Genomic DNA, 15,180 nt, shown 5'->3' on the forward strand with positions numbered 1-15,180 from the left:
GAAAAGACTAATCCTATAGATAGGTTATCCTATATCTGTCACAGGCCAATGCCCGGTATAAGGTCATATGGCACACATGACCATAATAACCTAACACATAGAACACCTACTTAGTAATTCTCTCTTTAAGCTTTTTATACATAGTACGTGGCCTAGCTCAATTAAATATAAATTCTACTTTAGCCCTTCACAAATAAAAAGCTTCTAATTAGATATTGTAAAAATCTAAAACCATATACAAATCGTCCCTAAATCAAGAGTAATTCAACAATATAACCCCTAAGTAAAAGATACAGGAATCTACAAGCCCACTATTATAGGCGCAGACACTACTATAACAAATAGCATAGTCACAAGCTATATAGAGCGAACAGAACGAGCGAATCAATATAGAACACACAATATAGGAGGAATTAATACAATAATACGACCAAAAGCATATTACCCAAGACAAATAAATCTGTTACTTAGAGACTATAATAGAGTAATTAGCCTTATAGTCAACAATAATAATAAAAGAACCAACTCCAGTACAAACTATAGTTAAATTGACCCTAGAACCCCTACAATTAGAACCTATATATTACCTAAAAGCATAACTACTAGACCTAATCCTATTTAAGGGAAAAGTAGTTAACTAGCTAATATAGTATATAATAATAGAGAATAAACTATATATTAATAGTATAGTAATTAGCTTACCCCAAGATCAGTTTATATATATATTCTCTAAGCTTAAGAAGCTTACTTAGAAAAACACTGGAATCTTTATAAAATTACAATAAAACAATAGGGATCTGTAAACGATTCTGGACTATCTCAAGAGTATTTATAAGGATCTAAATATTAAAATATATACCGCGAGACGTCTCTACCAGATACACTAGTCGAATAATATATCTTTTATAAAATTCCTTCCTAAGTTAGAGAAGGAGTTTATAAATATAAATACCTTTAAATAATATAACAAAATAAAGAGATAAATCTTATTAAGATCCTTAAACAAAAGTATAATAAATTTATTAATAAATTGTAGTATTCCTGCTATATTTTCGGACCTTATTACTTAACTCTATAAAATCAATACTAATATAGATACCCTTAGTATTAATACCCTAGAAAGATTATACTATATATATACCTAGCAGCACTAGGACTCAATAGATTAAACCCTAACTACTATAGTTAATCAAGCTAAATTCCGTATAAAACACTACCAATCAAGGCCTAAAATAAATAAATAAGTAAAGTAGATTAATTATAAAGAGATAAAAAGACAATAAGATAAAGAAAGATATCTTTATTATAGTAAATAAGACTACTTTATTATAAAGTGTTCCTTACTAACCATATAGCACTAAGAACTAAAAAAAAGATATTCCTATAGGGTTAAAGATAAGAAAACTAGATATATAACTAATTATAAGTTAAGTATATTAGCTTCTAAAGATAAACTCTCCTTAAGTAAGGATTTAGAAAAAGAGTAACTCTAGTTCTAAGTCATAAATAGAAGCAAAAAGGAGTCAAAAAACTATTAAAACAAGAAATACTACTATTTCTAGTCGACACTAGAATAAATAAAATCTAATTTATATAAGCCCTAGTTAATAGTAGATACTATTATTATATAACTATAAATAAAGTATTAGTTTAGTTACTTAACCTCCTATATATTAAGATACCTATACAGATCCTAAATAAGGTAGTCCCAAATCAAGACTAAATTACCTAGATTATATACTTCAACCTAGATATTCACAACCACTAGTAAGAATAAGTATTCATATATATTATTCCCTAGTAAGAAAATAATATAATATTAGGAGACCCTTAGCTATAAGACGTTAATAACTAATATTTAGTAAGGAAAGGATATATTAATATATTTATAAGAAATAGAGAGTGGATAAGATACTAGAACCGTATAGACCGTATAATCGGACTAACTAATATAAGGAGAATATAGATTAAGAAGTTAATAGCCTAATTACTATATAACTTTATCTATAAAGAGAAACAACCAAATCAACTATAAATCAGGAAAGTCATGATAGACAATATTAAAAAAGTACTACATCCAAAGAAATAGAATAATCCTAAGAACAAGCTACTAAGATACTATTAGTAATAGTTAGACATCTTTAACTAGTAGTTAGCTAATAAGTTACCCCCGAATCGACCAAGAATTAACCATAAAATCACCCTAAAACAAGACCATAACAATATTAAGAAACTACCCCTATATAATCCCCTCTATAATATAAATAGAGAAGAGCTCCTATATCTACAAAAAATATTAATAGACCTTCTTAGAAAGAGCTTTATCTAAGTAAGTAAATCACTTACCGCAACCCTAGTCCTACTAGTAAAGAAGCTAGGCAGAGAAATACAATTCTATATTAATTACTATAGATTAAACAAGTTAATAGTAAAGGATCATTATCTACTACTACTAATTAGAGAGACACTAAGGAATATAGGGTAGACTAAATAGTTTTCTAAGCTAGATATTATCATTACTTTCCATAAGATTTATATCTAACCAAGAGAAGAATAGAAAACAGTATTTCAAACACAATATAACCTATACAAGTAGAACATCACTTTATTCAGGCTAACTAATATATCAATAACTTTCCAAAGATATATTAACAAGACCCTATAAGAGTATCTCAACAATTTTATATCTATATATATAGATAATATTATTATATATAGTAACAGATCACTAGGGGATCACTAACAAAAAGTAGAACAAGTACTATAAAAACTATAGGAAGCAAGCCTACAATATAATATTAGAAAATTAGAGTTTAAACAAGATTCTATAAAATATCTAGGGTTCATTATATAAGTAGACAAAAGAATCCATATTAATCTAAAGAAGATCATAACTATCTAAGAATAAGAAGCACCAAAATCAGTACAAGATATATAAAGCTTCCTTAGATTCACTAACTTTTACCGCCTATTTATACCCTAATTCACTAACCTCTCAACACCCCTAATAAAATTAATAATAAAAGATACCTAATTCACATAAGATAACAACTATTAACAAGTATTTAAAGAATTAAAGAGTCTCTTTATTAATACCCTGATTCTAATATATTTCGAAGAGGATAAGGAAACTATTATCAAGATAGATACATTAGGATAGGCTATAGGAGCCATCTTATTACAATATAGGCTAGACAAGTAGCTATATCTATATACCTACCTCTCCTAGAAACTATTACTAGTAAAGTCAAATTACAAGATTCATAACAAAAAGCTACTAATAATTATATATATCCTCTAAGAGTAGAGACTAAAGTTAAAGATAGTACCCTAATTCACTATTATAATAGACTATAAAAACCTATAATACTTTAGTAAAGTATAATATCTAAACAAACAATAAATAAGATAGATAGATATCCTTATAAAGTTTAACTATAAACTAAAATATCACCCTAGGAAACTTACTATAAGACCTAATATACTTTTATAGTAAAGCTAAGACATCCTACAGTATATTATAGACAAAAGGCTATCGAATCGGTTCTAAACCCTACTAAAAAAGGTATAGATTAAGATAGGACAACCCAATCTACTAGTAATAAAGGGAATTAACTTTAAGAAGGAAATACTCCTATTTAAGGAGCCTATACTATAATAAGAATAGAAGAATATAAGATCTACTAATCTAGAGTATTAGAAGATATATAAAGTCTTAGAAAAGGGAGATTAGTAAATCGCTGCTAAAGCAAATATAAAAATAAGCCTATTAGAGTACTACCTAGATAAATAAGGGCTACTTTACTTTAGGCAACAGATATAGATCCTAGATAATAAGATATTATATATAGGGATTATATAAAAGATCCATAACTCTTATATTATAGTATACCCTAGTTAAGATACTACCTATATAATACTATTATAGAGATTCTTCTAGCTAGGAGTAACAAGAGATGTACAATACTTCTTATAAAACTATATAGTTTATAGCTATAGTACTATATAGTACAATATAAAGTATAGGCTACTAAAACTACTACCGATTCCACAATGAATATAGGTAGAATTATCTATAGATTTTATTATAGAACTACCCCTAATAATATATATAGATATAACAAATTTAATAGTAATCATAGACTAGCTTATAAAGAGTATAATTCTTATAAATATAATAGAGATAACTACTAAAAGAGTAGTAGATATATTCTTTATCTACTTTTATATATACTATAGGCTACTACAAGTAGTCACAAGTGACTATAGATCCTAATTTATAGGTATATTCTAGCAAATAATATATAAGAAGCTATCAATTCAATATCAACTATCGACCGCTTTCCATCCACAATCCGATAGCACTATAAAGTATATAAACCAAGAAGTTAAATAAATCTTATATATATTTATAACCTATATATAGAGTAATTAGGATATACTACTCCCTATTGTCGCTATAGTAATTAATAACCACAATACTAGCACAACAAGACTATCCCCCTTCTTCTTTATATATAGTTACTATATTAACCCTATTAAGATAGAAGAGATAGAGGAACCCTATAAAACCTATATACAACTAAGAATCGTAGACAAAACATTCATAAATCGACTACAAGAAGCCACTAATTAGGCCCAAGCTACAATCACTTCTACATAAGCTCTATAAAAAGAATAATTAAATAAGCGACAACAGGCCACACTAGTCTATAAGAAAGATAACTAGGTATAGCTAAATTTATAGAATATATATATACAACAATAATTAAAGAAGCTAGACTAGCTATATACCTAATATCAAGTTTTAGACATCCCCACACCTCATATAGTACAATTAGAGATACCCACTAATATCCACCCAGTATTCTACGTAGAGCTAGTTAAACCTATTACTTTAGATCTATTTCCATCACAGATCATAGATAATTCATATCCCCTACCGATACTAGTTAATAGAGAACTTAAGTATAAAGTAGAAGAGATAATAGATATAAGACATAAGAAAGTCAATCGAGAATACTATAATAAAGCCCTAGTAAAATAAATAGGTTGGGCGGAATAGACCTAACAAAGCCTCAGCAACGTTCGAGATTGCTCCGCATTAGATACCTTTAAAAGACAATTCGGCCCCGTTTCGACTCTATTACAAGCCCGAAAACGACCGAATACAACTACAACACACATAAAGAGAACCACCCTAAAGAGAGGATACTATCACAGGCTAATGCCCGGTATAAGGTCACATAGCACACATAACTATAATAACCTAACACGTAGAATACCTACTTAGTAATTCTCTCTTTAAGCTTTTTATACACAGTACGTGGCCTAGCTCAATTAAATATAAATTCTACTTTAGCCCTTCACAATATCCTAGGAGAAGAGAAGTCTTTATCTATAGAGAAGATATTAGGACCGATTTATAAGAGAATTATAGCTAAATTATTTATAAAAGTATAGTAGTTTACTATTAGTACAATACTATCTAGAGAGGAAAGTAAAAGGGAGTAGGGATCAATAATTATAACTATATTAGCCTATAGAAGTCTATTATTATCCTCTTTCTTAATTATAAATAACTTAGTTAATAACCTAGAGTTAGAGCTAAACTAGGTTTAAAATAATATTACTACCCCTATAGATCAGAAGGATCTAAAGAAGGCTATAGATAAGTCTAGTAAAGCTAATTATTTAGATCTAAGGGATAATAAAGAAGTTTTCCTAAGTTAAGACTATAATATAACCAAGTTTTTCCTAAGTTAGGGCTATAATATAATATATTATAAGGTTTTAAGTTACTCTTAATTTATATCTCTTTAAATAGTAGCTACTATAATTATAAATAAAGATCTACTTACAGATAAATCTCTAAGAGAACTAAAATTATTAATTAAAGAACTCTAAAATAAGAATAAAATAGTCTAGAAGAGAATTAATATAACTTAAGAAAATATTCTATAAGGAAAGTATTAGAGTATTAACTCTAAGAAACTTTTATATTATAAAGAATATCTCTATATCCCTATTATTAGGAATCTAAGGTAAAAACTAATTAAGCTCTATTATAATAAGTAACTTATAGGATATTTTAGAAGAATATATATAGAAGAATTTCTAAAAAGGAAATTCTATTAGGAATACCTATTAAAGAATATATAAAAATATATTAAAATATACTTAATATATTAAAGAGTTAAAATATCTAGGTATTATTCCTATAGAGAATTCTAATCCTTTTCTATACCTTATAGACTATTTATAGAGCTAAGTATAGACTTTATTATAGGACTTCTAATTATAATCTTTAAAGGAAGGAAGTATAATATAATCCTAGTAATTATCTATTAACTTATAAAATTTTCTTAATTTCTTCCTATATTAATAATAATATCTATAGAAGACCTTATTAAACTTTTCTTTAATTAAATTAAACTTAAATATAGAAACCTAAAGAGGATTATCTCTAATTAAGAGTCTATTTTTATAAGTAAGTTCTAGTTATAACTTTATTACTATTCTAAGATTAAACTATAGTTCTCTATTATATTCTATTCCTAAACTAATAAATAAATAAAAAGACTTAACTAGGTTTTAGAAGATTATCATAGATATTTTATTAATAGAGAATAGTTAAACTAGGCTTAATTTCTTAAGATAGTATAATTTATATATAATAATACTATTAATATATTAATTAATAAGATCTCTTTTTATATATTACTTAGATATAACCCTAATTTCTAAATCTAAACTCTTAATAAAATATTTAAGAAAGAGGCTCCTAATATTAAAGAATAAATAAATTATCTCTAGAATATCTATAAAAAGACTATAAATAAGCTTTGAATTATATAAGAAATATAATAAAGATCCTATAATAAAAATCATAAGCTAAAGGATTTTAAAGTAGGAACCCTTATATCCCTTTTAATAAAGAATCTCTATTTTAAAGCTAAAGAAAAGAAGCTATCCCCCTGTTGAATCAGATCTTTCTATATTCTTATAAAAATTAGTACTTAGACCTATTATATTATATTACTAGAAAAATACTTAAGATTATATAATATCTTTTTTATCTCTCTTCTTAAACTATAGAATAGCTAAAATAATAATAACTTATAAATACTAATACTAGAACTTAAAGACAAAGAAGAATAGGAAGTTAAAGAGATTTAAGATAAAAGAGTCTTTAATAGAGTACTATATTACTATATAAAATAAATAGGATAGCCCTTAGAATATAACTAATAGAAACTAGTAGAATACTTAGAAAATATAAGAGATATAATAGCTTTATTTAAGAAAAACTAAGCTTATAAAATAGTATCTTAACAATACTAAAAACCCCTTGAAATCCCCCTGAATTACTTTTAAATTAATACTAGATAAAGAAAAGCTACACTAGATAAGACTATTTAGTTAAAAAAGGGAAAGATAAGTAAGATAAAAATAATAAATTACTATAGAATTCTATACTAAACTATAAGTATCTTAATATTAGTAACTATTACTATTATAGCTAAAGTTAAAGTAATCCTAATTAGAGTTATATTATACTAATATCCTACTATAATCTCTATAAAAAAGGATTAAATACTATTTTACTAGAGAGTAAAACTAGTATCATTAATCTATAGATATAAAAGATTATTAAGATAGTAAGAAGACTAAGTAGAAGATAAACTAGTCTTAATATTTAACTCCTTCTATTACTTAGTAATAAATATAGTATATACTCCTATAGCTTAGTCTATATTCTATAAATCAAAATAGAGCTTATAACCAGAAAGATAAATAGAGATTATCTTTTAGAAAGATACTAGGAGATAAGTAGACCCTCCTATAGCTATAGTTTTATTTTCTTTACCTTAAATAAATATAGTACTACTAATAACTACTATAGTAGTACTACTACTTTAAACTTTATATATCTAGTTAAGAATTAACTAAAGCTAATATAAATTACTATAAATTCTATAAGATATCTAAGATAAATTAGTACTAAATTAAATATAACTTAAAGAAGAACCTTACCTAAAAGTAATTTTTACTATACTCTTTATATAAAATATAAGTAATCAAGTTCATATAATCCTAGTTATAACAGATCTTAAGAATAATATTCTTAGAAAGACAAAGAGCTATTTCAACGATATATCTAATATAGAATATAAAAGAAGAGTAAGTAATTTAATTATAAAGAGGGTATAAGCTAGTAGAAGTACTAGTAATACTCCTATTACCCCTATTAATCCTATTATCTCTATTACTATTACCATTACTTCTACCTCTAGCTTAATCTTTATCTTTAGTTATATAACGACCACTACAATAAGAAGGATTACTAAAAACACCAGAAGTAGTAGCCTTAGATATATTAAAATAAAATAAAATAAAAGTAGAGAGTAAGAAGATAGAGAATTAAGAATTAAGAGCTAAGAAAAGAGAAAAGATAAGAGTTAAAAAGATAGGAAAGAAGCTCTTATCTTAAAGATATTAAAAAACCTATATTACTTTATTTATATCTATATATAAAGATATCTAAGGTAGTATTAGTCCTAGAATCTTTATTTAATATAATACTACTAGATATAAATTACCCAATTAAATATAAGTTATACAAATAGTCAAGTTAACCATTATTGAAAGAGAAGGATAAATTATCACGGGATTCCTAAATCCCTTCAGACACAATTCAGATACAATTCATAGCCACTCCGCAAGCGAATCTACTACAATACACCTACTAATATATAACTACCCTAAGCCCTAGTAAGCTCTAGTAATATTAAAACATACGAACAATAGCTATAATTCTTGTCCTACAAGAATCAGTTCTATATATCAACTGTTCTATTTGATCTCTACCATCCGATATCCTTACCTAGTCACAGGTCTCTAGCCTAACAACTTAGTAACCATTACAGTTTTCTAAGCTAGATATTATTACTATTTTCTATAAGATTTATATCTAACTAAAAGAAGAATAGAAAATAGTATTTTAGATATAGTATAGCCTATATAAATAGAATATTACTCTATTTAGACTAACTAGTATACTAATAACTTTCTAGAGATATATTAATAAGACCCTATAAGAGTATCTTAATAATTTTATATCTATATATATAAATAATATTATTATATATAGTAATAGATTATTAGAAGATTACTAATAGAAAGTAAAATAAATACTATAAAAACTATAAGAAGTAGGCCTATAGTATAATATTAGAAAATCAGAGTTTAAATAAGATTCTATAAAATATCTAGGGTTTATTATATAAATAGATAAAGAAATCTATATTAATCTAAAGAAGATTATAGTTATTTAAGAATAGGAAGTACTAAAATTAATATAATATATATAGAGCTTCCTTAGATTTACTAACTTTTATTACTTATTTATACCTTAATTTACTAATCTCTTAGTATCTTTCACAAAATTAATAAGAAAAGATATCTAATTTATATAGAATAATAACTACTAATAAATATTTAAAGAATTAAAGGATCTCTTTATTAATACCCTAATTCTAATATATTTTAAAGAGGATAAGGAAACTATTATTAAGATAGATATATTAGGATAGGCTATAGAAATTATCTTTTTATAATATAGACTAGATAAGTAGCTATATCTATATATCTACCTCTTCTAGAAACTATTATTAGTAAAGTTAAATTATAAGATTTATAATAAAGAGCTACTAATAATTATATATACTCTCTAAGAGTAGAGACTAAAGTTAAAGATAATACTTTAATTTACTATTATAACGGACTATAAAAACTTATAATACTTTAATAAAGTATAATATTTAAATAAATAATAAATAAGATAGATAGATATTCTTATAGAGTTTAACTATAAACTAAAGTATTATCTTAGGAAGCTTACTATAAGATCTAATATACTTTTATAGTAAAGCTAAGATATCCTATAGTATATTATAGATAAAAGGTTATTAAATTAGTTCTAAACCCTACTAAAAAAGATATAGATTAAGATAAGATAACCTAATCTACTAGTAATAAAGAGAATTAGCTTTAAGAAGAAAATATTCCTATTTAAGGAGCCTATACTATAATAAGAATAGAAGAATATAAGATCTATTAATCTAAAGTATTAGAAGATATATAAAGTCTTAGTAAAGGGAGATTAGTGAATTACTACTAAAGTAAATATAAAAATAAACCTATTAGAGTACTATCTAGATAAATAAGAACTACTCTATTTTAGATAATAGATATAGATCTTAGATAATAAGATATTATATATAGGGATTATATAGAAGATTTATAACTCTTATATTATAGTATACTCTAGTTAAGATATTACCTATATAATACTATTATAGAGATTCTTTTAGCTAGAAGTAATAAGAGATATATAATACTTCTTATAAAATTATATAGTTTATAGCTATAGTATTATATAATATATAATGGTTACTAAGTTGTCAGGCTAGAGACCTATGACTAGGCAAGGATATCGGATAGTAGAGATCAAATAGAACAGTTGATATACAGAACTGATTCTTGCAGGACAAGAATCGTAGCTATTGTTCGTGCGTTTTAATATTGCTAGAGCTTGCTAGGGCTTAGGGCAGTCATGCATTAGCGGGTGTATCGTGGTAGATTCGCCCGCGGAGCGGCCATGAATCGTACCCGAATCGTACCCGAAGGGATTCAGGAATCCCGTGACATAATATAATATAAAGTATAAGCTATTAAAACCACTACTAATTCTATAGCAAATATAGATAGAATTATCTATAGATTTTATTATAGAGCTACTTCTAATAATATATATAGATATAATAAATTTAATAGTAATCATAGACTAGCTTATAAAAAATATAATTCTTATAAATATAGTAGAGATAACTACTAAAAGGGTAATAGATATATTCTTTATCTACTTTTATATATACTATAGACTACTATAAGTAGTTATAAGTAACTATAGGTCCTATTTTATAGATATATTCTAGTAAATAGTATATAAGAAGCTATTAATTTAATATTAACTATTAACTACTTTCTATCTATAATTTGATAGTATTATAGAGTATATAAACCAAGAAGTTAAATAGATCTTATATATATTTATAACCTATATATAGAATAATTAAGGTATATTACTTCTTATTATTACTATAGTAATTAATAACTATAATACTAGTATAATAGGATTATTCCTCTTCTTTATATATAGTTACTATATTAATCCTATTAAGATAGAAGAGATAGAGAAATCCTATAAAACCTATATATAACTAGGAATCGTAGATAAAATATTTATAAATTAATTATAAGAAGCTACTAATTAGGCCTAAGTTATAATTACTTCTATATAAGCTCTATAAGAAGAGCAATCAAATAAATAATAATAGACTATACTAGTCTATAAGAAAGATAACTAGATATAATTAAATTTATAGAATATATATATATATAATAATAATTAAAGAAGCTAGACTAGCTATATACTTAATATTAAGTTTTAGATATTCTTATATCTTATATAATATAATTAAAGATATTTACTAGTATCTATCTAGTATTCTATATAGAGCTAGTTAGACTAGTTACTTTAGATCTATTTCTATTATAGATTATAGATAATTTATATCCTCTACTAATACTAGTTAATAGAAAACTTAAGTATAAAGTAGAAGAGATAATAGATATAAGATATAAGAAAATTAGTTAAGAATACTATAATAAAACCCTAGTAAAATAGATAGGTTAGATAGAATAGACCTAATAGAGTCTCGATAATATTTAAGATTATTTTGTATTAGATATCTTTAAAAGACGATTCGGCCCCGTTTCGACTCTATTATAGGCCTAAAGACGACTAAATATAACTATAACACGTATAAGGAGGACTACCCTAAAGGGGGAATACTGTTATAGGCTAGTGCCTAGTATAAGGTTATATATACTATATGACTATAACAGCCTAATACGTAGAACACCTACTTGGTAATTCTCTCTTTAAGCTTTTTATATATAGTATGTAGCCTAGCTCAATTGAACATAAATTCTGCTTTAGCCCTTCACACTAGTGGCTTTGTAAGCTATAGTTATATTAGGTATCTCAGCTTAAGGTAGATTCAATATATTGAGGAAGAGATATAAGTAATTTAGTAGAGGTTTACAGAATTTTCTATTGAGCTATTAATTTCTATCGAGCTGTCGTACACCCGAAGACTACTGTCTTCGGGTGTGCAGCGGCACGGCTATATCTTTTTAAAAGAAAATAGTTCCCCATATAGGGGATTAGAATCAGATAGAAATCCACCATTCAATATATATACATATCTCACTCCTCCGTCCAATTTGTATTTGAGAGCATTCAATCCTATATCAATGGGTAGTTTCACTACATATATATAATGTAACCTTGAGTTAGAACTGGCCCGCGAGCTGTTGCGGTTATCAATCAGCGATCGAAAAAATAACCGTGCATGAAGGACTGGGGAGCATACTAGTAGTATGTACATGCCCAAGTGTTGTACCCAGACAAAATGAAATACACCATACTCAGTGAAACTAAACTTTGATCAATTCATTATTTCAATTCACAAGAATTGCTTCCATCGACTTATACTACCTACTAGTAGTAATATCACAGAGTACATAACGAACCACTGGGCACCGAGCCTCCCGCTCGGATCGTCACATCGACGACAACAGCTCCACTCGAACCACCTGAAACCCCAACCTCCAAAACCCATGCAAAGCGAACCTGAACATCAAGAAAACCACCAGAAACACATCCAATAACCATCATGGCCCCCTTCAACGTCGAAGAACTCACAGTCTCATCATTCCACACAGCCCTCCGACAGGGCGACACAACCTGCGCCGACGTCCTAACCACATACCTAACCCGTATAACAACCCACGACCCCACACTAAAAGCACTCATAATCACCAATCCATCCGCAAAAGCAACAGCTACAGAAAAAGACCAAGAAACAAAACAATTACTGAAAAATGGCATCCCCTTCCCACCTCTCCATGGAGTCCCCATCCTCCTAAAAGATAACTACACAACATCCGACCTACCCACATCAGCAGGATGTAAGGCCCTACAATCCCTCACCACAAAGTTTGACAGCGAAGTCGTCTCACGACTTCGTAATGCAGGCGCAATTATTATTGGAAAGACCAATTTGCACGAATTCGCTCTTCATGGAACTACTACCTCTTCATTGGGTGGTCAGACTGTGAATCCGTACGATAAATCACGTACACCGGGTGGTTCATCTGGCGGAACAGCAGCTGGTATAGCGGCAAACTTTGCCCTATTAGGTTGTGGAACTGATACTATGAATTCGTGTCGGAGCCCTGCTTCTGCGTGTGGGGTTGTGGGCTTTCGACCTTCAAAGGGTATCGTGCCTGTTAGTGGTATTGTGCCCGTTTCCAGTACGCAGGATGTTGCGGGACCCATCGGGAGATCTGTTGAAGATGTAATGGTTCTTTATGATGTTATGAGGGGGTTGGATGTTTTTGCATCTAGGGATTGTGGGAGTGGACTTTCGGGATGTCTTACGGGGCAGGGGGTTAGGATTGGGGTGTTAGAGTGGTATTTTGGGTTCGAGGATGCGGGTTCTGCTACCTTAGAGGGAGATGGAGATCGGATTCGTGATGAGAATCGTATTGTCAAGGGAATTATTCGTGATGCATTGGTTTCTGTTCAGGATGAGTTAGATGCGACACTTGTTCCGGTTCAATGTCCTAGAGACTGGGAATTGGGGGGGATCTATTGAAGAATGCGGATACGCAACCGTTTGAGTTTCGGACGTGTCTTGATACTTTCTTGAGTTCTCAGGATGTTGACTCGAAGTATCGGTCTTTGAAATCTATTGTTGATGCTGGGGAATATCATCGTGAGGCCGTTACTGATGTTTTTACGGCTGGTCTTGAGAATCCGAAGGTCTTTTGTACTGGGAGTGAGGAGTATGCTGCTCGTTTGCTGGTTATTGAGGCACTGAAGGAATCTGTTAAGGAGATTTTTGAGAATTATCATCTTGATGCGTTGGTTTATCCTCATCAGCGACAGTTACCTGTTAAGGTTGGGGTGACGCGGCAGCCGAATCGGAATGGGATTTTGGCTGCTGTCACTGGGAGTCCGGCTATTTGTATTCCAGGTATGGTTTGTCTGATCTGAGATTATTTTTGTTTTTGCTTTCTTCGGTTTATACTGATTTTTGTTTTTTGCAGCGGGTTTTACTGAACCTACTTCTGAGGCTCCGTTGGGTGTTCCTGTTGGGCTTGAGTTGATGGGGGAGAATGAGGAGGATGATGATTTGTTATATCTTGCGAGAGGGATTGAAAAGGTTCTTTCAGCTAGGAAGGCGCCGATTTTGAGTTAGAATTTGGTCAGTTTAGATAGAAGTGACGTATTACTCGGAAGTGAATGGATTATAAGCCTAATCACAATCATTGATGAAGACGTACGATGTAGCTTGGGAATTGTGAGCTTGTTAACCTGACTATCGTGTTGTTACTGGTGACTCAAGGATTAATTGTAAGGTCTATATTATGGTGATTTTGATGTCTAATAGTCCAGATCGGACGCTCAATTGTTGAAGGTAACCAATATGTTTCACTTATGTGGACGAGATATCACCAATGATAAATTTCCACGTTGATAAACACAGATTCAAGAATCAGTAAAAATTGTTTACTCCGTAGATAGGACCGCCAATGCCTATATACACTGCTCACAGCGCAACCCAGTACGGACGCCAAAAGAAAAACACTCAAACATGGTATAATAGTCGCAGCTTAAGAATTTCCAAAACCCCACCGTAGGTATTTGAAGAATCAAAATCAAAATATGATGAGAAAGGAGAAGAGAAGAATGAGAAGAAAAGAACAAGGCAGATGCAAAATTCGCAGAAGCCTGTTGCATATGACCAGCGCCGGTAATAATGGCAGAAGAGTAAGTAAAACATAGGCATGAGATATCACGATGCTCCATCATCGTGTAAAATGCTAAACCGAGGGAGGGTAAACGGGTAACGAGAAGAAGATAATAAAAGTTTCAACCGGTATACAGGGGAGATGAAGTTGTCCCCGATGACACGATGATACAGAGTTCTGGATATACCCGTTGGAACAGGACTGTGCATGTTCACCGCAACCATATAATCC

At 28.9% G+C, this 15,180-nt stretch overlaps 1 protein-coding gene across 1 annotated transcript; it reads left to right on the forward strand.

Moving 5' to 3' along the window:
* Window positions 1–12,806: 12,806 nt before the first annotated feature.
* Window positions 12,807–14,396, forward strand: N7478_002298 (amidase; the record flags this gene model as incomplete). The annotated part of the gene is given in 3 exon segments (XM_056918512.1): window positions 12,807–13,748; window positions 13,763–14,171; window positions 14,245–14,396. 3 exon segments carry the CDS (start codon window positions 12,807–12,809, stop codon window positions 14,394–14,396), a joined length of 1,503 nt encoding a protein of 500 aa, XP_056781670.1.
* Window positions 14,397–15,180: the final 784 nt, after the last annotated feature.

This window comes from Penicillium angulare (assembly GCF_028827245.1).
Source record: "Penicillium angulare strain IBT 27051 chromosome Unknown utg000003l_segment0_segment0, whole genome shotgun sequence".
NCBI classification, from domain to species: domain Eukaryota; kingdom Fungi; phylum Ascomycota; class Eurotiomycetes; order Eurotiales; family Aspergillaceae; genus Penicillium; species Penicillium angulare.